At 40.4% G+C, this 27041-nt stretch overlaps 1 protein-coding gene across 1 annotated transcript in view; it reads right to left on the bottom strand.

The window, feature by feature from the left end:
* rasal2 (RAS protein activator like 2) overlaps positions 1-17142 on the bottom strand; it is a 138256-nt gene extending 121114 nt beyond the window's left edge. Inside the window, exon 1 of the mRNA XM_041802636.1 lies at positions 16607-17142. Within this exon, the coding sequence (XP_041658570.1) occupies positions 16607-16733 (127 nt within the window). The 5' untranslated portion in view covers positions 16734-17142. The remainder of the gene's footprint in view (positions 1-16606) is intronic.
* Between the last annotated feature and the right edge of the window lie 9899 nt (positions 17143-27041).

A 27041-nucleotide genomic window follows, 5' to 3' on the forward strand; every position in this document is an offset into this window, starting at 1 on the left:
GTCCATTCATTTTTACTTCCGCCAAGGAGGTTATGTGATCGGATTTGTTTGTTTGTTTGTTTGTTTGTTTGTTAGCAACATAACTCAAAAAGTCATGGACGGATTTTGATGAAATTGTCAGGAAATGTCAGAAATGGCATAATGAAGAACTGTTTAGATTTTGGGAGTGATCTGGATCACTGTGTGGATCCAGGAATTTTTTTAAGGATTCTGTACAATTGGGAGATAGGGCTAATGGTGGAGGTCTGTGCTATTACCACTTTACACCAGGAGATGGCGGACATGAGTAACTTCAATCCCAGCAGCATTTGTGGGTGTGTTTCTATTCAAAGTTTTGGAGTTTATAGAGTTTGAAAGACGCACGCCCGGTCGAGAGACGAGTCAGAGCATAACAGAGGGAAAGACAGCGAATTGTGGCGGGAATACTCACAATGCTGGGAGGAATAGAGGAATATTCACCCTCTGCCATGACTTCCAGTCGTCTGGTGAGACCATGGGTGCTTCTGTTTGCACCCGTAGCGAAGCCAATGCTTTGCCTCACCGTGTTTCCACCCCATCAGGGAGGGAGTAATCGGCGAATGCCGTGGTGGGGGGCACATGGGGACGGATCCAGGAATTTTTTATAGGATTCTTCACTATTGGTAGATAATGCTAATGACGGAGGTCTGTGCTCTCCGAGTGCTTTTCTAGTTTGTCATGTTTTTACTACTTTTTGACAATTTTTGCCACCTGTGACACATTTTTTTTGTCACTTCTCATCCACATTTTGCCACTTTCTGCCCTTTTTTTGCCACTTTTTCTCCCCCATTTTTGTCACATTTCCCCCAGTATTTGGCTTTCATGCCGATTTTGCCCCTTTTTGGCTGCTTTTTGACCATTTTGCCCCCTTTAACTTATTTTTAATTGCCACTTTAACCTGTTTTCACCACTTAGATTGTGGCTCTTGTAAAGGTATTTTCACCAATCTGGCTCTTTGGTTGAGCAGGGTTGAGTAATGCTGCTCTATCTGATACAAATTTCAGTTGCTGACTGATTCATTTAGTCACTTATGATTCAATAATGACACTAAATGCTAAGAAAGGCAAATAAAATCACACTTTTTATTGTGGGCTTCTCACAGGCCCCTTCCTACTGTGGGCCTGGGTAATAAGTACCTTTTTCCCCCGTGCTACGCCCTTGCCCCTGGTCTCAGCAGCGTGGAGGATCAGCTCCAGGGTTAATCTAGGTTTATGGGAGGAAAACATCCCAGCACTTTACTTTTCCACTACCAGGCTCCTCTATTTTACTGCTACTACAGCTCAACATTGATGTGGCCCTCTGTTAATGCAGACTCTGTTACTACAGATCACTGGGATTAAGGTCTGATTGGAAAAGACAGAGCAGAAAAATTGTCATAAATATGTTTAACAGAGACTCCTATGATGAAGAGTGAGGAGGAGGAGGAGGGCTCTATCACCCAGAGGAGACTGAAGAAGAATCATGTTAATGTGAATCATGTGAAACGTCATATGGAGCAGAGAGAGTCCTCTCAGCCTTTATAACTCTAAATACACCAGAAATACACAAACTCCAGCTAAACAAGGGTCCTGGTGGAGTTCTGGTCTCTGAACCACTCAGTTTAAATCCTGATGCTGCCTCACACACCAATGACCTTCACATTAGATCAGACCTGCACCCACAGCCCAGGTACCAGACCAGTATCAGAGTTAAAAATCTGGACCCGTGCATCCTTGGTCCCACTTAAAAACATAACGCCAGCTCCTCCCGTGTTTTTCCACTCCCTGTCCTGAAATAGCCGGCAGCAGCTTATTTTGGTCCACAGAATCTGGACTCTTGTTTTGTCTCAGAGGAGGAAATCCTGTCCCAACGCCCCCCATCCTGTGAGGAACTTTCCATTTCCTCCTTGGACGGGTCTCCATTGTCCCCAAGACCACAAACAGACACCTGAACCTGCTCACCTGGACCGCTAGCACAAACAGAGTCCTGATTAGATCACCACAGAGTTCTAAACCGCCGCGTGTTATGTAACGGGCTGGACGGTGCATTCTGGGTATTTTGCTGTCATGAGCCTGTCCAGAATCCCTGCAGCATTCTAGAGATTCAGAATTCACTAGAAGAGTTAGAACATGAGGCTCAGAGGCGTTGACCTTTAACCCCTAAAATGTTCACAGTTCAAATGGACATTTGTATGAGCCATGAAAACACAGGAATGACCCTTTAATGAATCAAACACACTAAAATCAGTCAGTAAACGCTGGTAAAAAATAAAGTCCTAATCAGACCTGGTCTGAAAGACCCGCCATGCTCCCCGCTGGGTGACATTCATGATTTAACACCAACAGAAAACCAAAGCAGGGTCAGGTGACGCGTCACACACCTGTCAGAGCTCCTGCCTCAGATTTAAAGAGACAGAGCACGCCGGGGCGGAGGATTACACCAGTCAGAAAATGAAATTATACAATATATGTTCTCATGTGACTGGGAGCTGACCGAGCCGTGGGGGGGGGGCAGAAGACGGATCAGTCCTGGTTTAGGCGTCTGTCTGCAGTCAGCTTTAATAGGCTTATACAGCACGGCCTTTCTCCGGATTATTCTCTGTGTCCGCGCTCACAAAGACGGGATTACATCCACAGATCTCAGATTATCAGCGCTGTAAAAGATCATTCACTCATCTACGGCTTAGACAAAGACGCAGGGATCAATATTAGTCCCATTAGACCGCACACATCTATGCTAACGGTTTCTACCTGATCCCAGTCTTTATGCTAAGCTAGGCTTCACAGCTAGGAGTTAAAACTGAAGTGAGTCTAAACTAAAGACTGGGAGAGAGCAGCACAAACGGTAAACTATCGGCCTTTATCAGCCCCAATAATTAATAGTGGGGATGCCGAGTAAGCATCCACATTACTGATATTCACATCGGCCATTTCTATTATTGTTATTATTATTATTATTCCGTGCCAGCTATCCCCGTTTAAACTTTAAAACTCTGTTTCTTCATCATTCGACTGCTATGACTTTTCTCTTTTCTAACTTTTATAATTTTTTAAATATTTAACTTAGTTTAAAAATGTTAAACAGATGGCAACATTTCACAAATCTGCACTTTTTTAATACTCCCCATAACTTTGGCATTCCTTGGGCTATTTTCACTACTTTACTATCATGCTCTTCAGCATCTTCTGCTCTTTTCAGCTATTTTTAGTAGATTTTTATACTATTTATACTTTTTTAACTATTTTGCTTTTTGCTGATTAAACTTTATCAAGATTTTTCTTTCTTAGTTGTTTACAATGGAGTACATGGGGAGACTTAGAGTGATGACATCATCACTAGAGTGCAGGAGGAAGGTTGTGAGAAGAGGCAGAACTCCTGAACAAACTACTCTACTGAAAAAAAAAATTTGGTCCACAGCTATTTTTATACCATATTCAGCTATTTTTAGGCTACTTTCAGCTATTCCTAAGCTATTTTCAGCTATTTTAGGCTACTTTCAGCTATTCCTAAGCTATTTTCAGCTATTTTAGGCCACTTTCAGCTATTCCTAAGCTATTTTCAGCTATTTTTAGGCTACTTTCAGCTATTCCTAAGCTATTTTCAGCTATTTTAGGCTACTTTCAGCTATTCCTAAGCTATTTTCAGCTATTTTTAGGCTACTTTCAGCTATTCCTAAGCCATTTTTAGCTATTTTTAGGCTACTTTCAGCTATTCCTAAGCTATTTTCATTTGGCTTATTTTATCCTTTTTTAACAATTGAATGCCATTTTCAGCTACTTTTATGCCATTTTATGCTATTTTTTTGCTATTTCAGCTATTTTCAGCAGTTCTTCCACAATTCAGCTCACAGCATTCCCACGCAATTTCAGCTGAAATTGCAATTTTGATCTATTGAAGATAAGATACAGTTTAAATATCATGTGTGTAAACATGAATCAGTGAAAGTGGCCTGGTCATGTTTGGATCATGTTTAGGTCATGTTTAGGTCACGTAGTGAAGGATGACGCTCTAATATCCTGTAATCATAGTGAGGTCAACCCTAATCTGCAGCTGATTCAGCCTGATGATCATCCCCATCATCTGACCTCTCTCTCCAAACACTGCCAGCTTCACCTGCTCAGGTGTGACGGCAGCACAAACAGACGCTCACGTTTTCTCACTGAGCCGGTTTCAGCCCGCTTCATTGTTGGATCAGTTTGAGGTATTTGAGCGGCGAGGGCAGAGCGGATCTGATGCCAGAGCAGCCGGAGTCCTGCCGGGTGAGATCACCGGTGCAAACTGTCTGCTGACATCACACTCTGCCAACACCGGGGGGAGGGGGGGGGAGGAGGGGGGCAGAGCAAACATCCTGACACAGAGCTGCTCCCACAGATACCAGCGCTGTGTTCAGGGAGTGTGGGAACAAATGCCCTCTGGTAAAGTGGAACATTTAAACTCTAATGGTTCTATTTGAACCAGCTTTCTCTCCACATTCTCGACTGATTTTCAGAGCACCACTTCCTGTTTGTTAACCCTTTTTATACACCGCTATGATTGCCAATGACGGCCACCAGAGGCCAAGGATTGTGTGCCAGTTTCCCAAAATGTTTGCCAACAGGAACCTGGCAGCCATGTGACCCAGATACATACTGAGCAGGTCATCTAACCAGGCTTTACCACCATCCATGGCTATAAAAAGATGCTCTGTGGCCACCATGTTTGATTCTGAACTGTAAGCCTTCAACACAAACATCCTGAGTCTTTAGTACCAGTGTTTCTGAAATGTTTTAGCAGCAAAAGAGCTTCAGTGGTGGGAATACTGACGCCACATAAACTCTCCATGGAGGCTCTGAGTCTGAACTTCACAACTATCACCTTAAAGCGGGAGCGTCCTGTTAGCTAGCAGGACGACAAACTCACACGGTGAAAACGGAGAATCTTAAAAGAGCTCCACAGCAAGAACTGCACTGCTTTAGAGACACTAAAGTGCTTCAGGGTTATTTGGACTTAAATATTAATACTGCTTTAGATGCATTTTTTTCTCCATTTGTTCCTTAAGTAGCTGCCACTGACAGCCACCAAACACTAAGAAAGAACTGGAAGCTAATTACCTTTAAAGGATGCAAATGTCAGCAAGGCGCTTACATGCACACTGATTATTATCTGGGTTCTGGACTTACCTGATACTCCAGTGCTCATAAAAATAGCACAATCCAGTTTTCTTAATCAGGTAAAGGGACAGAGACTAAAATTAGAAACAGCTGTTAAAACAAACACTCCAGCACAGCAGTGTTAATCTGGGTGACTGAAACTATGACTAAAAATGTTCATCGACAGCCTTTTTTTTCATGACTAAAACTAGACTAAAACTAACAAAAATAGATCTGTGATGACTAAAACTAGACTAAAACTAACAAAAATTGATCTGTGATGACTAAAACTAGACTAAAACTAACAAAAATTGATCTGTGATGACTAAAACTAGACTAAAACTAACAAAAATAGATCTGTGATGACTAAAACTAGACTAAAACTAACAAAAATAGGTCTGTGATGACTAAAACTAGACTGAACTTACAAAAATAGATCTGTGATGACTAGAACTAGACTGAACTTACAAAAATAGATCTGTGATGACTAAAACTAGACTAAAACTAACAAAAATAGATCTGTGATGACTAAAACTAGACTAAAACTAACAGAAATTGATCTGTGATGACTAAAACTAGACTAAAACTAACAAAAATAGATCTGTGATGACTAAAACTAGACTAAAACTAACAGAAATTGATCTGTGATGACTAAAACTAGACTAAAACTAACAAAAGTAGATCTGTGATGACTAAAACTAGACTAAAACTAACAAAAATAGATCTGTGATGACTAAAACTAGACTGAACTTACAAAAATAGATCTGTGATGACTAAAACTAGACTAAAACTAACAAAAATTGATCTGTGATGACTAAAACTAGACTAAAACTAACAAAAATAGATCTGTGATGACTAAAACTAGACTAAAACTAACAAAAATTGATCTGTGATGACTAAAACTAGACTAAAACTAACAAAAATTGATCTGTGATGACTAAAACTAGACTAAAACTAACAAAAGTAGATCTGTGATGACTAAAACTAGACTAAAACTAACAAAAGTAGATCTGTGATGACTAAAACTAGACTAAAACTAACAAAAGTAGATCTGTGATGACTAAAACTAGACTAAAACTAACAAAAATTGATCTGTGATGACTAAAACTAGACTAAAACTAACAAAAATTGATCTGTGATGACTAAAACTAGACTTAAACTAACAAAAGTAGATCTGTGATGACTAAAACTAGACTAAGACTAACAAAAGTAGATCTGTGATGACTAAAACTAGACTAAGACTAACAAAAATAGATCTGTGATGACTAAAACTAGACTAAGACTAACAAAAATAGATCTGTGATGACTAAAACTAGACTAAGACTAACAAAAATAGATCTGTGATGACTAAAACTAGACTAAGACTAACAAAAATAGATCTGTGATGACTAAAACTAGACTAAGACTAACAAAAATAGATCTGTGATGACTAAAACTAGACTAAGACTAACAAAAATTGATCTGTGATGACTAAAACTAGACTAAAACTAACAAAAATAGATCTGTGATGACTAAAACTAGACTAAGACTAACAAAAATAGATCTGTGATGACTAAAACTAGACTAAGACTAACAAAAGTAGATCTGTGATGACTAAAACTAGACTAAGACTAACAAAAATTGATCTGTGATGACTAAAACTAGACTAAAACTAACAAAAATTGATCTGTGATGACTAAAACTAGACTAAAACTAACAAAAGTAGATCTGTGATGACTAAAACTAGACTAAAACTAACAAAAATTGATCTGTGATGACTAAAACTAGACTAAAACTAACAAAAGTAGATCTGTGATGACTAAAACTAGACTAAAACTAACAAAAGTAGATCTGTGATGACTAAAACTAGACTAAAACTAACAAAAGTAGATCTGTGATGACTAAAACTAGACTAAGACTAACAAAAATTGATCTGTGATGACTAAAACTAGACTAAAACTAACAAAAATTGATCTGTGATGACTAAAACTAGACTAAAACTAACAAAAGTAGATCTGTGATGACTAAAACTAGACTAAAACTAACAAAAATAGATCTGTGATGACTAAAACTAGACTAAAACTAACAAAAATTGATCTGTGATGACTAAAACTAGACTAAAACTAACAAAAATAGGTCTGTGATGACTAAAACTAGACTGAACTTACAAAAATAGATCTGTGATGACTAGAACTAGACTGAACTTACAAAAATAGATCTGTGATGACTAAAACTAGACTAAAACTAACAAAAATAGATCTGTGATGACTAAAACTAGACTGAACTTACAAAAATTGATCTGTGATGACTAAAACTAGACTAAAACTAACAAAAATTGATCTGTGATGACTAAAACTAGACTAAAACTAACAAAAATAGATCTGTGATGACTAAAACTAGACTAAAACTAACAAAAATTGATCTGTGATGACTAAAACTAGACTAAAACTAACAAAAATTGATCTGTGATGACTAAAACTAGACTAAAACTAACAAAAGTAGATCTGTGATGACTAAAACTAGACTAAAACTAACAAAAGTAGATCTGTGATGACTAAAACTAGACTAAAACTAACAAAAGTAGATCTGTGATGACTAAAACTAGACTAAAACTAACAAAAATTGATCTGTGATGACTAAAACTAGACTAAAACTAACAAAAATTGATCTGTGATGACTAAAACTAGACTAAAACTAACAAAAGTAGATCTGTGATGACTAAAACTAGACTTAGACTAACAAAAATAGATCTGTGATGACTAAAACTAGACTAAGACTAACAAAAATAGATCTGTGATGACTAAAACTAGACTAAGACAAACAAAAATAGATCTGTGATGACTAAAACTAGACTGAGACTAACAAAAATAGATCTGTGATGACTAAAACTAGACTGAACTTACAAAAATAGATCTGTGATGACTAGAACTAGACTAAGACTAACAAAAATAGATCTGTGATGACTAAAACTAGACTAAAACTAACAAAAATAGATCTGTGATGACTAAAACTAGACTAAAACTAACAAAAATAGATCTGTGATGACTAAAACTAGACTAAGACTAACAAAAATAGATCTGTGATGACTAAAACTAGACTAAGACTAACAAAAATAGATCTGTGATGACTAAAACTAGACTAAGACTAACAAAAATAGATCTGTGATGACTAAAACTAGACTAAAACTAACAAAAATAGATCTGTGATGACTAAAACTAGACTAAGACTAACAAAAATAGATCTGTGATGACTAAAACTAGACTAAGACTAACAAAAATAGATCTGTGATGACTAAAACTAGACTAAGACTAACAAAAATAGATCTGTGATGACTAAAACTAGACTAAGACTAACAAAAATAGATCTGTGATGACTAAAACTAGACTAAGACTAACAAAAATAGATCTGTGATGACTAAAACTAGACTAAGACTAACAAAAATAGATCTGTGATGACTAAAACTAGACTAAGACTAACAAAAATAGATCAGTGATGACTTAAACTAGACCGAATGGGCACCTAAAAGTAGTCAATTTTCTATGCGGTACCATGCATTTGGTAATGACGCGTCAGCACAAAAATCTCTCAATCCTCTTTAAACACCGTGCTTTGCCCATTTATCTTGTGGATATCAACCGTGGAAATAAAGTAGATAAAGGGATACGTTTGTTCGCTCAGTCACCTAACAGACACTGAATTAAGGCACGGTGAGGACTGCCTAGTGTGGCCGTGTCCGTAAAGCTGCTCTCCATCTCTCTAACTTGGTGCAGCTGGCGCCGTATGAAGCGGTCTGTCAGGATGGATTCAGAGTGATTTTGAAGGAGTGACAGAGCCACAGGCTGCTCCTCGCTGCTAATTTCATCGCAGAATAAATCAATTTGCCACTTTCTGTTAACTTTTTGCAGTATACAAATATAACGTAATGGACCCTGTGTGTGACGTTTATGCTTCTGCGTGAACGGTCACGTGACTGATTGATGAGTGTGGAGCAGACTGCTCTTACCAGGGAAAGATGACGTCTTAGTTTTGTTGGAAAAAGAACTGCATGAGGAAAGAAGATGTGCAGTACACGTAGTTCATGGTAGAGGAAGTAGTTAGCTTACTTTCATTTGTAATACTTTAATTGGTATAATTTTATATCTTTTATTTATTTAGTCAGTTATTTTGACTCCATACTTTATTGTTCATGTGTTTTAAACTTATTCTCCCTCCATGGACCCCAACGCACATTTTTCCAAGAGGGTAAATTAGAGGAATAGGAGGTAGTGGGCTGGGTTTTAATATGTGCAATATAAAGAAAAACCACTGGGTAGTTACAGTAGTTTAGGTTTTCATGTTGGGGTAATTTTTTAAAAACACTTATTTAAACACTGATATTTGATAGTGTTTTGATATTGAAAATTCAGAAGTTTTGAGGTTATACTTAATTTATTAATGCATATTATTCACACTCAAAAGGTACCGTTGTGTACTGGTATCGGTTCACAGGTACCGGGAATCGGTACCGTACCGGTTCAAAGGCGAAAGGTACCCATCCCAAATTTGAGGGATATAAAATAGATGTGAGTCTTTTTAACTCAAGCACTACTCAGAATTGACCACTTTGATTGTATTTGTCCTCGTTTTGTCTTTCCACCAAACTATAGAAAGTATCGATAGTGGTATCGATAAGAACTCGAATCAATACGGAGTACCATCCCTACACGAGACCAAGGCGTCCACTGGTACGCCCCTCCAAATGCACCATGTGAGGATGCCTCAAACAAGACCTTAAACTCCTAATGCCTTCGTTTTAACATTTTTCTGCATGTTCTTGCTGCTGATTTCCTCCTGGACTCTTACACCCAGAGATGATGTTTGCAGTACGCTACCTGATCAACGATAAGCTGAAGCATGGAGTAGAGTTACTGGAGCCTCTTTACAAAACGTACATCTGATACAGTCAAAAGAGGAGAAACAGATGAAATTCAATGACATGAGGAGGGTATGATGTTCCAAGAAAGTCCATCATCAGGGCCACTCTGAGAGCATCACTGAGATGTTGAAGAATTACTGGATCACTGGAGTAAACCGTAAAAACCAACTCTCAGACGACCTCTACGGCGGTTATTTATGGCTCTTATTCGTCCTGTGAATGTTCCCTCTAATTCATAGCTCTCCTAAAACATCATTAATCTGTAAAGAAGCAGACCCAGCTGCTGGGTGATGCTGTTTGGGTGTGAACAGTTAAACATGGCTACAGACAGCCGCCATGACTCACAGCCTGAGCTACAACCAGCCAGAGTTTACTCACTTCACTCACTTCCTCCTGAGAGCATCACACGTGGAAATAAAACACAGCGAGCTCATCAGCAGAGCGTCAGCGCCATGGAAAAGCCTTTAAAGAGCTCCGAGGAACTTTTATTCTAGGGCATAGAGGAACTAAAATCCTGGGAGGAGACAGTACACCTGGAGTACTAAACTTGGACTCATTTTACCCAGCGTACTGTCTGCAAGGGAACGTGAAAACTTCTGCTTCTGTTTCTCTGATTTAACTGAGTATTTTTCACCTGCAGAGAGTCCATCATCAGGGTCAAAGCCACCATCACTAACCCTGCAGAGTCCATCATCAGGGTCAAAGCCACCATCACTAGTCCTGCAGAGAGTCCATCATCAGGGTCAAAGCCACCATCACTAACCCTGCAGAGTCCATCATCAGGGTCAAAGCCACCATCACTAACCCTGCAGAGTCCATCATCAGGGTCAAAGCCACCATCACTAGTCCTGCAGAGAGTCCATCATCAGGGTCAAAGCCACCATCACTAACCCTGCAGAGAGTCCATCATCAGGGTCAAAGCCACCATCACTAACCCTGCAGAGAGTCCATCATCAGGGTCAAAGCCACCATCACTAACCCTGCAGAGAGTCCATCATCAGGGTCAAAGTCACCATCACTAACCCTGCAGAGTCCATCATCAGGGTCAAAGCCACCATCACTAACCCTGCAGAGTCCATCATCAGGGTCAAAGCCACCATCACTAACCCTGCAGAGAGTCCATCATCAGGGTCAAAGCCACCATCACTAACCCTGCAGAGAGTCCATCATCAGGGTCAAAGCCACCATCACTAACCCTGCAGAGTCCATCATCAGGGTCAAAGCCACCATCACTAACCCTGCAGAGAGTCCATCATCAGGGTCAAAGCCACCATCACTAACCCTGCAGAGAGTCCATCATCAGGGTCAAAGCCACCATCACTAACCCTGCAGAGTCCATCATCAGGGTCAAAGCCACCATCACTAACCCTGCAGAGAGTCCATCATCAGGGTCAAAGCCACCATCACTAACCCTGCAGAGAGTCCATCATCAGGGTCAAAGCCACCATCACTAACCCTGCAGAGAGTCCATCATCAGGGTCAAAGAGACCATCACCAACCCTGCAGAGAGTCCATCATCAGGGTCAAAGCCACCATCACTAACCCTGCAGAGAGTCCATCATCAGGGTCAAAGAGACCATCACTAACCCTGCAGAGAGTCCATCATCAGGGTCAAAGCCACCATCACTAACCCTGCAGAGTCCATCATCAGGGTCAAAGCCACCATCACTAACCCTGCAGAGAGTCCATCATCAGGGTCAAAGCCACCATCACTAACCCTGCAGAGAGTCCATCATCAGGGTCAAAGCCACCATCACTAACCCTGCAGAGAGTCCATCATCAGGGTCAAAGCCACCATCACTAACCCTGCAGAGAGTCCATCATTTGAAATATAATCCCCAAGAAACCTTTAAAAAATGAACTTTGACCTCAGATATCATCCATTGCAAATCACATTAATCATTTCTTTCCTCACACTTACAGGACGCTTTTACTGTCAAACTTAATTGTCAACCTTTATTTTTTGTCTGAATATTTCCATTGCCCTTTTTTGACACTTTATTCCAATCTGACCATTTTTTGCACCTTTTTTCTCCCTATCTTGCCCCTTTTCAACAGTTTTTGCCACTCTTAACCACTTAGATTGTGGCTCTTGCAAAGGTATTTTTCAAAAATTTGGCTCCTTAGTTCAGCAGGATTGAGTAACACTGATCTAAGCCTTTTACCTTGATGATTATGGCTAAAGCATGGTTCATACTACAGATAAGATAATTATTGGCCTGATTCCCTCTTCTAACCAAAGTCAGCAAAAAACAGATTATCTGGCGGTTCTACGGATTATCTTCCTGGATTTATCAGGCGTGTTAAGACTGGTTTTATCCTCCATGAGATGATCAGAGCTGCTCCCATTTCATTAAATTATATACTATTATATATAATAACTCAATAGTTGTAACCAGAAACCCTGCTGTGTGGTGGGAACACTGAGGACAGCCGAGCATGCTCTCTGTGGCTTGTTATGTAGAGTGTAATGAAAACCAATCAAAAAGCAGGCTAACTGAAGGAGGAAGCACAGCAAACTCAGCCATGGCGATGATAGTAACACAAAGAAAAGTAGACAGATGTCAGAGATGGAGAAGCAAGAGACAGCATGAGTGTTTAACATGTCTGTAAAACAAGCCACAGTCAGACAGAGAGGACTGAGATCACCAAAACGTGGATGTAGCAGGGAGCTAACAGCTAGCTTATTCATCTGGTTTACTATAAAATAGTGTGTGATCGGCACGCCAGTAGTCAAGTGGTTAAGGCACGCGCCATGTACGCAGGCGACCCGGGTTCGAATCCGGCCTGTGGCACTATTTCCTGCATGCCTCTCCCCGCTCTCTTCCCTGCTTCCGACTCTATCCACTGTCCTATCTAATAAAGGCAAAAAGGCCAAAAATAAATCTTGGAAAAAAAAAAAAAAAATAGTGTGTGATCATGTGAGATTCCCCGTTCTGACAGAGCAGACTCTGGTTGTTGCACCAGGTGGACTGCAGTGCCGCACAGAGGTTAGAAGAGGGGAAGAAGGTTCCATTAGAGGGAGAGGTGTCCCACGCCTTAACCATCCTAGGAGAAGAGGGGGGGCTGGGTGTACACAATGGAGACTGGTGTGTTCCCTATACCTGCATACACCCTGCACTACACCACTGCACTAGACTAATAAATAATTATGACAGAAATGTCCTCTTAATGAGGCAAATACAGTCAGTACTTAGTCCAGGCTTCTTTAGCATGAATTACTGCATCACTGCAGCATGGAGGCGATCAGCCCGTGGCACTGCTGGGGTGTTACGAAGCCAGGGTTGTTGGCTCTGCTGTCCCTCATCCTCTTCTGGACAAAACCACAGAGATTCTAGAAGGCAGGGGTATCGAACTCAGTCACAGCAGGGGCCGGATTCTGGATTCAGGTCTAACCTGAGAGCCTACAGGGTCAACATTTAACTATAACTGTCAACCTCATTTTCACCAGAAATAACATATGAAAAACAGCACTGATGATAAATCATTTGGAAATTCAAAAAGTAAAAATAATAAGTTTAAAGGCTCAAATCTGAGATAAAAAGTTCCAATTTTTTAGTTCAAAAGATCAGAACACGATATTAAGAATAGAAAAATGTTTTTAAAGAGAAAATATATGAGGAGAAAGTTGAAATCATTAGTTTGAAAAGGTCAAAATATGAGCGCAAATTTAAAATCATGAGTTTAAAATTCAAAATATGACTTAAAATTCAGTAGTATTTAGTAGTATGACAGTTCAAAATGTGGGATTAAAAAGCCAAAATTAGGAGTTGAAAATGTCAAAATATGAGCTTGAATTCAAAATAAAAACCTAAAAAGTTAAAAAATATTACTTAAATTTAGAATTGGGAGTCTAAAAGGTCAAAATATGATATAACAAGTACAAATTATTAATTTAAAATGTCAAAATACGAGAGGAAAATTGAAATCATACGTTTAAAAGTCAAGATATGGGATTAAAAAGGTCAAAATATAACTTAAAATTTAAAATTGTGAATCTAAAAGATAAAAATGTGACATATAAAGTCCAAATTATGAGTTGAAAAGGTTAAAACATGAAATGAAAAGTCAAAATCATAAGTCTGTAATCTTCAGATGCAAAATTGAAATTATGAAATAAAACAAAATTATTTTTCCCCCACATTCTTGACTTTTTATGAAGTCTTTCTTATTCTTTAGTTTTTCCAGATTGTTATGGTTTAACAAGGATATTTTAAATCAACAAGGTTAAGATTACATTTTTATACTGGAGGAAAACTGCAGACCTCATACTGGTGGACCAGTTAGAATACAAAGATGATATGATCTTGCGGGCCAGATATAATGGTTTCATGGGCCGGGTTTGGTCCTCGGGTCTTGAGTTTGACACCTGTGCTATAAGGGCTTCAGCTCAGACCAGCTGGCTAGGCAGTACCTGCAGTGCCACAAGCTGATTGCCTTCATGCCAATAATTCATGCAAAAGGAGCCTGGACTAAGTACTGCATGCATGAATGAAGAAGGCTGTTACGAATACTTCTGTTTGGTAGAGAGGGTAAAACCAAGAACATCTCTCATCAAAGATGGCCACTCTGGGAGACTGGAGCTCACTCTCAGTCCTCCTGAGGTGACCTGGGACTAGCTGAAAGAAACAGGGGGGAAGAGAGGGTCCTTTTAGACCGTCCTGGCGAAGTGCTGGCTGTATACCGCCTACTGACCAGCACAGAGGACTTATGGGGGCCAAAACTCAGGTCAAAACTGGGTTTCTTCACTCAGCACTAAACTTTCAGTAGGGCACAGGTGTTGATTTTAAAAACATTCTGGTAATTTAGGAGACTGAATTTTGAGTTTTAACAATATAAAACCATAATTATGAAGAAAAATATTCCATTTCTCCATCTAAGATATATGAAAGTTACAGCTTTAAAAAAATCACTTTTCTATGATATTTCAGTTTATTTTAAAACAGAAATATTTCACTAGGGTGACTGTTCTCATAATAAAGCTAATACTGTTTAACTGTTCTCATAATAAAGCTAATACTGTTTAACTGTTCTCATAATAAAGCTAATACTGTTTTACTGTTCTCATAATAAAGCTAATACTGTTTTACAGTTCTCATAATAAAGCTAATACTGTTTTACTGTTCTCATAGTAAAGCTAATACTGTTTTACTGTTCTCATAATAAAGCTAATACTGTTTTACTGTTCTCATAGTAAAGCTAATACTGTTTTACTGTTCTCATAGTAAAGCTAATACTGTTTTACAGTTCTCATAATAAAGCTAATACTGTTTTACTGTTCTCATAGTAAAGCTAATACTGTTTTACTGTTCTCATAGTAAAGCTAATACTGTTTTACTGTTCTCATAATAAAGCTAATACTGTTTTACTGTTCTCATAATAAAGCTAATACTGTTTTAATGTTCTCATAATAAAGCTAATACTGTTTTACTGTTCTCATAATAAAGCTAATACTGTTTTAATGTTCTCATAATAAAGCTAATACTGTTTTACTGTTCTCATAGTAAAGCTAATACTGTTTTACTGTTCTCATAATAAAGCTAATACTGTTTTAATGTTCTCATAATAAAGCTAATACTGTTTTACTGTTCTCATAATAAAGCTAATACTGTTTTACTGTTCTCATAATAAAGCTAATACTGTTTTACTGTTCTCATAATAAAGCTAATACTGTTTTACTGTTCTCATAGTAAAGCTAATACTGTTTTACTGTTCTCATAGTAAAGCTAATACTGTTTTACTGTTCTCATAATAAAGCTAATACTGTTTTAATGTTCTCATAATAAAGCTAATACTGTTTTAATGTTCTCATAATAAAGCTAATACTGTTTTACTGTTCTCATAATAAAGCTAATACTGTTTTACTGTTCTCATAATAAAGCTAATACTGTTTTACTGTTCTCATAATAAAGCTAATACTGTTTTAATGTTCTCATAATAAAGCTAATACTGTTTTACTGTTCTCATAATAAAGCTAATACTGTTTTAATGTTCTCATAATAAAGCTAATACTGTTTTAATGTTCTCATAATAAAGCTAATACTGTTTTACTGTTCTCATAATAAAGCTAATACTGTTTTACTGTTCTCATAATAAAGCTAATACTGTTTTACTGTTCTCATAATAAAGGTAATACTGTTTAACTGTTCTCATAATAAAGCTAATACTGTTTTACTGTTCTCATAATAAAGTTAATACTGTTTTACTGTTCTCATAATAAAGCTAATACTGTTTTAATGTTCTCATAATAAAGCTAATACTGTTTTACTGTTCTCATAATAAAGCTAATACTGTTTTACTGTTCTCATAATAAAGCTAATACTGTTTTACTGTTCTCATAATAAAGCTAATACTGTTTTACTGTTCTCATTATAAAGCTATAGAGTTGATTACTGAGACACTGTCAGTCCTACGTCAACACCGGACACACTCTGCTGGGTGTCACCAGTTAACATGGTCACTCTTTCCACCGTAACACTGGGGCAGTTACCTGGCTCTCCTCTCGGTAACTCGCTCCAGACTACCAGCGGACCCCCTTCACTAGACCAGCTCAGTCCGGTCTGGTCTGTTTAGGTGGTTTTCTTACCGTAAACTCGGAGCCATCCCTGCTGCTGAGACACGCTGTCCACCAGGATCCGGTCCAGCAGCGGGTCCAGGAGGTTCAGTCCTCCGTGCAGAGAGTCCACGTCTCCTGCTGCTGAGTCCGTCTCCATGTCCACACGGGAGGAAAACTTGTCCCGGGTAAAATAACCCCTCCAGAAGAGTCCGTTAGCCCTCTAAGTATCCGGTAAAGTGTTCGGTGTTGGCGGTAAAGCGATAAAGTTACTCGGTAGCGGCGGGGCTGGCTCTTCAGTTAGCCGTTAGCTGAGGCAGCAGCAGCCGGTAGAGGAGCTCCAGCAGCCCGGCTGGCTCTCCCTCATTGTTCCGCCCTCTGAGGTGACTTAACCGGGTTAAAACTTCTCACTGACGGTGTCCGGGATTAACGGGGAGCTCTTTTAATTCCTGCCCTTTAAATACACACCCAGGAGCGGCTGTTAGATCCTCAGTGAGCCGCTGAAGTGAGCGGACTCCCGGTGTGGTCTGTAGGGCTGTCCCTCTCCCTGCTCACAGTCCCCTACACCGCCCCGGGCACGAGCCCGCGGGGGCGCGCAGGGTGTCGGGTTCATGTGTGGACAGACGAGAGCGCGCATTCTAGTCAGGATACATTAGGACTTTTTCTTTAGTCACTCTCTAGTCCGACAAGAAAATAGAAAAAGTTTGAGATTTTAAGAAAACTAGAAGCAAATATTTTTGGATGTCTGTTTGTTTTATATGACTGAATATAGGGCTAGTTAATACTGACCAAAAGTCGCATTTATAATTTAGCTGAGGTGCATTATACAATATATTATACAATATTTTTTATTTATCTATAATAGCCTAAGATATGATATTATGATATAATATATGATATATTTGATGTACAATAAGATACTTAATATAAGATCAAATACATGATATGATATGGGAAAATAAGTCTTGGACTTACATTTTCAGAGCTTACGCTTATCCATCCATCATCCATCATCCATCCATCCATCCACCATCCATAATCCATCCATCCATCATCCATCCATCCATCCATCATCCATCATCCATCCATCCATCCACCATCCATAATCCATCCATCCATCATCCATCCATCATCCATCCATCCATCCATCATCCATCCATCCATCCATCATCCATCCATCATCCATCATCCATCATCCATCCATCCATCCATCATCCATCATCCATCCATCCATCCACCATCCATAATCCATCCATCCATCATCCATCCATCCATCCATCATCCATCATCCATCCATCCATCCACCATCCATAATCCATCCATCCACCATCATCCATCATCCATCATCCATCCATTCATCCATCATCCATCCATCCATCCATCATCCATCCATCATCCATCATCCATCATCCATCCATTCATCCATCATCCATCCATCCATCCACCATCCATAATCCATCCATCCATCATCCGTCCATCCATCCACCATCATCCATCATCCATCCATCATCCATCTACCATCCATCCATCATCCATCCATCCATCCATCCATCATAAATCTAGCCATCCATCATCCATCCATCATCCATCATCCATCCATCCATCCACCATCATCCATCATCCATCATCCATCCATTCATCCATCATCCATCCATCCATCCATCATCCATCCATCATCCATCATCCATCATCCATCCATTCATCCATCATCCATCCATCCATCCACCATCCATAATCCATCCATCCATCATCCGTCCATCCATCCACCATCATCCATCATCCATCCATCATCCATCCACCATCATCCATCATCCATCCATCCATCCATCCATCCATCCATCATAAATCTAGCCATCCATCATCCATCTACCATCCATCCACCATCTACCATCCATCCATCATCCATCCATCCATCCATCATCCATCCATCCATCCATCATAAATCTAGCCATCCATCATCCATCTACCATCCATCCACCATCTACCATCCATCCATCATCCATCCATCCATCCATCATAAATCTAGCCATCCATCCATCCATCCATCATCCATCCATCCATCCACCATCTACCATCCATCCATCATCCATCCATCCATCCATCATAAATCTAGCCATCCATCATCCATCTACCATCCATCCACCATCTACCATCCATCCATCCTCCATCCATCCATCCATCCACCATCTACCATCCATCCATCATCCATCCATCCATCCATCCATCATAAATCTAGCCATCCATCCATCCATCCATCATCCATCCATCCATCCATCCACCATCTACCATCCATCCATCATCCATCCATCATCCATCCATCTACAACATTACTAACCAAGCACTTCGTCATATCCAGTATTTATCTCTACAGCTCAGCTGTCGGTGTTTGACTCAGTATTTTCTTTATAGAAATAAAAAACAGAATCAGTTCTCAGTATTTAATGAAAGCTGCCGTATAATGAGCTATGAAGCAGTCAGTAAAGTGTTTTCCTGCAGAATCAGCCCATCCAGCTCCAGATAACCATGCTGGATTATTAATACTGACATGTTCAGTTCATTTTAAATGGGCCTTTAGTTTTTGTATGCTGTCATTGAACTTTCGTTGCTTCAGATAGTAAGAATGAATAAAATATCAGCCAAAGAAAAAGAGATTTTAGCATCACTGCAGCTCCAGAAACAGCCTTGTGATGATGAGTAAACTATTCCACGTTCTCAGCAGTGTTTGTGGCAGTGTTTGACAAGAACAGCACCTGTGTACTCAGATCTCTGTTTATTCATCTGTTCTGTTCTCAGACAGATTTAGAAGTGAGTGAGAGCACAGAAGAGTGGATAAAACTGTAATTACTCATAAAAATATTAAAAACAAAGGGAGGATGTAAAACAGACAGCCGATCTCTGTTTAGATCCATAATCAAACATGTGACCAAAAACAGTTTTCTTCTGTCTCAACTGTCCAGCAGGAGGAGAGGATGAACTGACAGCTCTCTGACGCCACCTGCTGCTCACTGTAGGTCAGTACAGGAGATTAGCTAAAGCAGGGTTCCTCAGCCCTGTGCACCAAAGAGCCAAAGTGTTGAAAAATATCTTCACAAGAGCTGTCGTAGTGGAGAAAAACTGTAAAAATGGGTTCAAGTGGCATAGAAATAAGTCGAAGGTAGCAAAAAGAGGGAACAGCAGCAAAAAGTGGCAAAACAAGGAGAGATGTGACAAAAAAAATGAGTTACAGGTGGCAAAAATGGTCAAAAAGGGGCACAAACAGCAAAAAATGGACTAAAACAGGAAAATAAATGGCAAAAAGGTGGGAAAAATTGGCAAAAAAAAAGTAAATGGGGCAAAAATGGGGGGAAGTGGCAAAAAAGGGGAAACAATTGCAAAAAGCAGGATAAAAGAGGCAAAAAATGGTTTAAAAAGGGTAAAAATTGGATAAAAATAGCAAAATTGGGAAAAAAGTGACAAAAATAGGTGAGATGTGAGAAAAAACAGTTACAGGTGGAAAAAAAATGTCAAAAAGGGCAAGAATGATCACAAAGAAATAGAGCTAAAAGTGAATAAAACAGGACAAAAAGTGGTAAAAAATGGGGCAAAAATGGAGGGAAGTGGCAACAAAGGGGAAACAATTGCAAAAAGCAGGATAAAAGAGTCAAAAAAACTGTCTATAAAGTGTAAAAATGGGATAAAATTGGCAAAATTGGGCAAAAAAGTGACCTACACACCTACATAGGGCAAAAAAGTGACAAAATAAGTGGCAAACATGGAATGAAAGCAGTAAAACTTGATTTAAAATGGCAAAAATGGTCAAAAAGGGCAAAACCATCGCAAAAAAATGGATCTAAAAGTGACTAAAAGAGGTAAAAGTGGCAAAAAATGGGGCAAAAATGGAATGTTTATTCACAATAAAACATAAACTACATATCAGATGTTGATAGTGAGATAGTTTACTGTTATATTTTGAATTTGATGGCAGCAACACGTCTCAGAAAAGTAGGGACAGGGCAACAAAAGGCTGGAAAAGTAAGTGGTACTAATAGAAAACAGTTGATGGAGTATTTCAACTAATTAGGTTAATTAGCAACAGGTCAGTAGCATGACTGGGTAAAAAAGGAACATTTTAGAGAGACAGAGTCTCTCAGAAGTAAAGATGGGCAGAGGTTCACCAGTCTGTGAAAAACTGAATCTAAAAATGTGGAAGAATTTCAGAAAAAAAGCTCATTTAACATGGACTGAGGAAACATGGAAAACTGTTCTGTGGTCAGAGAAAACATGGAAAACTGTTCTGTGGTCAGAGGAAACATGGAAAACTGTTCTGTGGTCAGAGGAAACCTTGGACGCCGTGTCCTGTGGACTAAAGAGGACAGGGAGCATCCAGCTTGTTCTCCTGGCTCAGGTCTAAAGCCTGCATCTCTGATGGTATGGGGTTGCATTAGTGCCTATGGCATGGGCAGCTCTAACATCTGGAGAGGAACTATCAATGATGAAAGTAGAGAGAGCTTTTAGAGACACATATGCTCCCATCCAGACAACATCTCTGTCAGCAAGACCATGATAAACCACAGACCACATCCATCACAACAGCATGGCTTCACAGCCTGTTCATTCCACATTCCAGTAATCATCAGCAGAGAGCGGCCTATCTGTAAAACCTCCCACAAATCTTCCATTAACTTTAATAATCTCAGATCTGTCCCTAAAACTCACTTACCACAAAATCCTACAGTTAATCAGCCCCCCCTTACCATAAACATGGCCCTCTTAAACGTCCGCTCTCTGCTGAACAAGACTTTTATTATAAATGACCTGATTTTAGAGCACAAACTTGACTGCTTATTTTTAACTGAAACATGGCTGGGTGCAGATGCACCAGTTGTTCTCACTGAGGCCTCCCCACCTGATTTTAACTTTGCATTTTCAACTAGGAGTGGTAAAAGGGGAGGTGGCACTGCTTCTATTACTACAAACACTTTGCCAACCAAACCTATTTTATTTGAACATTACACAAGTTTTGAACACCACTCTATTGTTTTTAACAACCCTACAATTTTATGCGTGACAGTGTACAGACCACCAAAAAGGTGCAGTCTTTTTATCCCACAATTTTCAGAGTTTTTATCAATTTTACACAATTCTTACAATATGATTATTTTAATCGGTGATTTTAACCTGCACATAGATAACATTTTAGACCCTGTTGCAAGTGAATTTTTAAATATTCTTAACTATATGGATTTTACTCAGCACGTCATGCAGCCAACTCACAACAGGGGACACACTCTGGACCTGGTCCCCACCTATGGCCTGTCCACCAGTGTGTCGTCTGTTGTTGACTTGGCTGTCTCTGACCACTACTGTGTGTTTTTTAATATCACCGTTTTTATCCAGCGTGAGACCTCTGTGAGAACTGTGAGGAAGCGTCATCTGACCCCTGAAGTGGCTGCAAATTTTATTCAAGTTTTAGAAAAATATCCTCCAGTTGTTTTACCTGCCCCCTGTGATTTTATCGTTGATAATTTTACCAGTAGACTTCAATACGCACTTAATTCAGTTGCTCCACTTAAATTGAAAAAGGCTCGCCCTAAGCCTATAGCCCCGTGGAGAAATGAAGTCAAAAAACTGAAAAGAAACTGCAGAGCGGCAGAAAGAAAATGGAGGAAAAGTAAAATAACAGTAAATTTTCAAATATACAATGAACATCTAAAAGCCTACAATTATGCAGTCAGAAATGCCAGAAATTCATACTTTGCTAAAATAATCACAAACCATAAAAATAACCCAAAAGTTCTCTTCTCCACCATTGACCATCTTTTTAACCCTGATTTTATTCAACTTCAAATAACCCCCTCAAACACTCTGTGTGAGGAGTTTGCAGCCCACTTCGGGGGAAAGATTGACACTATCAGATGTCATATTTTATCCAGCCGAACCTCTGCTTTTAACACGTCTGAGTTTTTATCTTTACCAGAGGAAACACTGGACAGTTTTGTCCTGGTTAATGCTGAGATGCTTGATGAAGTTTTCTCCTCAGTGAAGCCCACCACATGTCTTTTAGATCCAATTCCAACCTCATTTTTTAAGTCATTTTATGGATCTTTTAGAGACGAGCTTTTAAACATGATGAACTGTTCACTTCAGACGGGGGTCTTTCCCGCTGCCTTTAAAGCGGCAGTGGTGAGGCCCCTGTTGAAGAAGAGCAATTTAGATTTTAATGACTTTAACAATTACAGACCAGTGTCTAACTTACCATTTTTAAGTAAAATTTTAGAGAAACTTGTTTTTATTCAGCTGAATTATTTTTTAGACACACATGGTGTTCATGAAGAATGTCAGTCTGGTTTTAGGGTAAACCACAGTACAGAGACTGCCTTGACAAAGATTTTAAATGATTTTACATTAAATTATGATTCACAAAAGGTGACGGTGTTGGTTCTGCTGGATCTAAGTGCTGCCTTCGATACAGTAGACCACACTATTCTTTTAAATAGACTCAAACATCTGGTCGGCCTCTCTGGTACTGTGCACAAATGGTTTACTTCCTACCTCACAGACAGAACATTCATGGTAAGTGTAGACACATGCTCCTCCAAAGTCCATAAAATCACATGTGGTGTGCCCCAGGGTTCGATTTTAGGTCCTGTGCTTTTTAACCTGTACATGCTCCCTCTTGGCGGTGTCATCAGGAGACATGGAATCAACTTCCACAGTTATGCTGATGATACACAGCTTTACATCTCCATGTCTCCTGATGACACCAGGCCAATGGATGCTCTTTTTAACTGCATTTTAGATATCAAATCCTGGATGGCAGAAAACTTTCTCCAGCTTAACCAGGACAAAACTGAGGTTTTAGTCATTGGTCCTGAGACCTTGAGAGAGAAAATTTTACCCAAACTACAAGCACTGTTAATCCATCATCACAAGTGAAAAACCTGGGTGTAATTTTTGACTCTGAGCTGACTTTTATTCCACACATTAAGAACGTAACAAAAGTAGGTTTTTATCATCTAAAGCACATCGCCAGAGTCCGCCCCGTTCTCTCTCAGGCCAACACTGATGCACGCCTCTGTCACCAGTATAGACTACTGTAACGCCCTGCTCTCTGGTCTTCCCAGAAAGAATATTTCAGGTCTACAATTACTCCAAAATTCAGCAGCACGTGTCCTGACTAAGACCAGAGGGCAGGCCCACATTACACCAGTTTTAGATTCACTGCATTGGCTCCCCGTGTGTTTTAGGATGGATTTTAAAGTTCTTTTACTGGTTTTTAAATGTCTTAATGGTCTTGGACCTTCTTATCTTTCAGAACTGCTTTTACCTTATGAACCCTCGTGGATCCTGCGCTGCTCTGGCAGTGGGCTCCTTGTCATTCCCAAGGTCAGGACACACACTCACGGCGAGGCGTCTCTCCAGAACTACGGCCCTCGTCTATGGAACAGCCTGCCAGAGGACCTCAGGGCCGCAGAGAACGTTCATGTTTTTAAGAGCAGGCTCAAGACACACCTTTTTAGCTTAGCTTTGGATTAATATTTATTTTATTGATGATATTTATTTATTTTAGGCCTCCAATTTGTATTTATTTATGAATTTTATTCTTCTCCTACCTTAATTTTTTAGTTATATTTTAGTTCTTGGCTTTTATTCATATTTTAGCTTTCACTTATTTTTATCCTTTTATCATTTTTAGGATCTCCAGTGTTTCCTCTGGGGGGGCCCTCTGCACCGGGAGCGGTGGTCGGCTATGGCTGCAGGGGTCTGTCTCGTGGGTTCCTGGTGGAGGTTTGGTGTCTCTGCCTCATCCCTCCTCTGGGTCCTGCGTCGGTGTCCTGTAGCTGTGGGTGACTCGCTGCTCCTGGTGCAGACGGCCCCTCTGATGGCGCTTTCTCAACTGGTTCATCTGTACTCAGCCTCTTGTACTCAGCCTAATGTCCACTATTTGTGTGTGTGTGTGTGTGTGTGTGTGTGTGCGTGTGTGTGTTTGTGAAACTGCGTGTGTGAGTGGGTGTGAGTGGGTGCACATGTAACTGTTGTCTGTAGGGTGGTTGCGGGTGTGTGGGTGTGAGGGAATGACTCTAATTGTCTATATTACGCAAAAGGTGGGGGTGGGTGGGTTTGAGGGAATGTTTTTAATTTGTCCATGTACAGCACTTTGAGTTACATGTCATGTATGAAAAGTGCTTTATAAATAAAGTTTGATTGATTGATTGATTGAGTCCGGGTCCTGAACTGGTCTGCCTGCAGTCCAGACCTTTCACCAACTGAAAACATTTGGAGCATCAGAAAAGGAAAAATCCAGCAAAGAAAACCCAGCTAGAATCCTACATCAGACAAGAATGGGACAACATTCCTCTCCCAAAACTCCAACAACTGGTCTCCCCAGTTCCCAGACATTCACAGACTGTTGTTTGTGTCTTTATCTCAGATGAGGTTAGGCTGATATTAGCTACAGTGTCTAAGAGCACTGACCCTCCTGGATGTTTTACTCTTTTATTAATTTTATAAATAAATTATGGTCAATAGAATTTGACTTTTATAACAAAAAAAACTCTTTAATGTCAAAATGAAAACTGATTTCTACAAAGTAATGTCAGTTAGATAAAATTCTAAAGACACCTGTGTCTGGAAGGTCCACTCATTGGTTCATCAGTACTCATGGCTACCATTACACCATGAAGACAAAAGAACACTCAGAGAAAAGGTGATTGAAACATCTAAGTCAGGGGATGAAGACAGAAACATTTCCTCAACTCCCCCAGAGTTCAGTAGAGAAAGACACCGTTAAAGAAAACTCAGATTCAGTCTGGACTAGAGTTCACCAAAAGGACTGTGGGAGACTCCATGGTCCAGAGGAAGAGAGGTCTTTGGTCTGATGAGACCAGAATGGAGCTTTGAGACCATCAGACAAGACGCCAAACACTGACATCACCACAAACACACCATCCCCACTGTGGAGCACGCTGGTGGCAGCATCATGATGTGGGGATGCTTCTCAGCAGCATCATGATGTGGGGATGCTTCTCAGCAGCATCATGATGTGGGGATGCTTCTCAGCAGCATCATGCTGTGGGGATGCTTCTCAGCAACATCATGCTGTGGGGATGCTTCTCAGCAACATCATGCTGTGGGGGTGCTTCTCAGCAGCATCATGCTGTGGGGATGTTTCTCAGCAGCATCATGCTGTGGGGGTGCTTCTCAGCAACATCATGCTGTGGGGATGCTTCTCAGCAACATCATGCTGTGGGGGTGCTTCTCAGCAACATCATGCTGTGGGGGTGCTTCTCAGCAACATCATGCTGTGGGAGTGCTTCTCAGCAGCATCGTGCTGAGAGGATGCTTCTCAGCAGCATTGTGCTGTGGGGATGCTTCTCAGCAGCATCATGCTGTGGGGATGCTTCTCAGCAGCATCGTGCTGAGGGGATGCTTCTCAGCAGCATCATGCTGTGGGAGTGCTTCTCAGCAGCATCGTGCTGAGGGGATGCTTCTCAGCAGCATCGTGATGTGCGGATGCTTCTCAGCAGCATCGTGATGTGGGGATGCTTCTCAGCAACATCATGCTGTGGGAGTGCTTCTCAGCAGCATCGTGCTGAGGGGATGCTTCTCAGCAGCATCGTGATGTGCGGATGCTTCTCAGCAGCATCATGATGTGGGGATGCTTCTCAGCAGCATCATGATGTGGGGATGCTTCTCAGCAGCATCATGCTGTGGGGATGCTTCTCAGCAGCATCATGCTGTGGGGATGCTTCTCAGCAGCATCATGCTGTGGGGGTGCTTCTCAGCAGCATCATGCTGTGGGGATGCTTCTCAGCAGCATCATGCTGTGGGGATGTTTCTCAGCAGCATCATGCTGTGGGGATGCTTCTCAGCAGCATCATGATGTGGGGATGCTTCTCAGCAGCATCGTGCTGTTGGGGTGCTTCTCAGCAGCATCATGATGTGGAGATGCTTCTCAGCAGCATCGTGCTGTTGGGATGCTTCTCAGCAGCATCATGCTGCGGGGATGCTTCTCAGCAGCATCATGATGTGAAGATGCTTCTCAGCAGCATCATGATGTGGGGATGCTTCTCAGCAGCATCATGATGTGGGGATGCCTCTCAGCAGCATCATGATGTGGGGATGCTTCTCAGCAGCATCATGATGTGGGGATGCTTCTCAGCAGCATCATGATGTGGGGATGCTTCTCAGCAGCATCATGATGTGGGGATGCTTCTCAGCAGCATCATGATGTGGGGATGCTTCTCAGCAGCATCATGATGTGGGGATGCTTCTCAGCAGCATCATGCTGTGGGGATGCTTCTCAGCAGCATCATGATGTGGGGATTTGTTAACTGTTGTATTCTCTTCCGCTCATAAAAATCAATACAGACATTTTAAAACATTGTCAGGGGAGAGGAGGGGAAGAAAAGAGGGAAAGATACGGATGCAGTGGATTTGTTCGTCCTCTTTTTTGCTTGATAAGGATTTTTGGGGATTCTATTTTATT

The sequence above is a fragment of the Cheilinus undulatus genome, linkage group 13 (assembly GCF_018320785.1).
Source record: "Cheilinus undulatus linkage group 13, ASM1832078v1, whole genome shotgun sequence".
Lineage (NCBI taxonomy): Eukaryota > Metazoa > Chordata > Actinopteri > Labriformes > Labridae > Cheilinus > Cheilinus undulatus.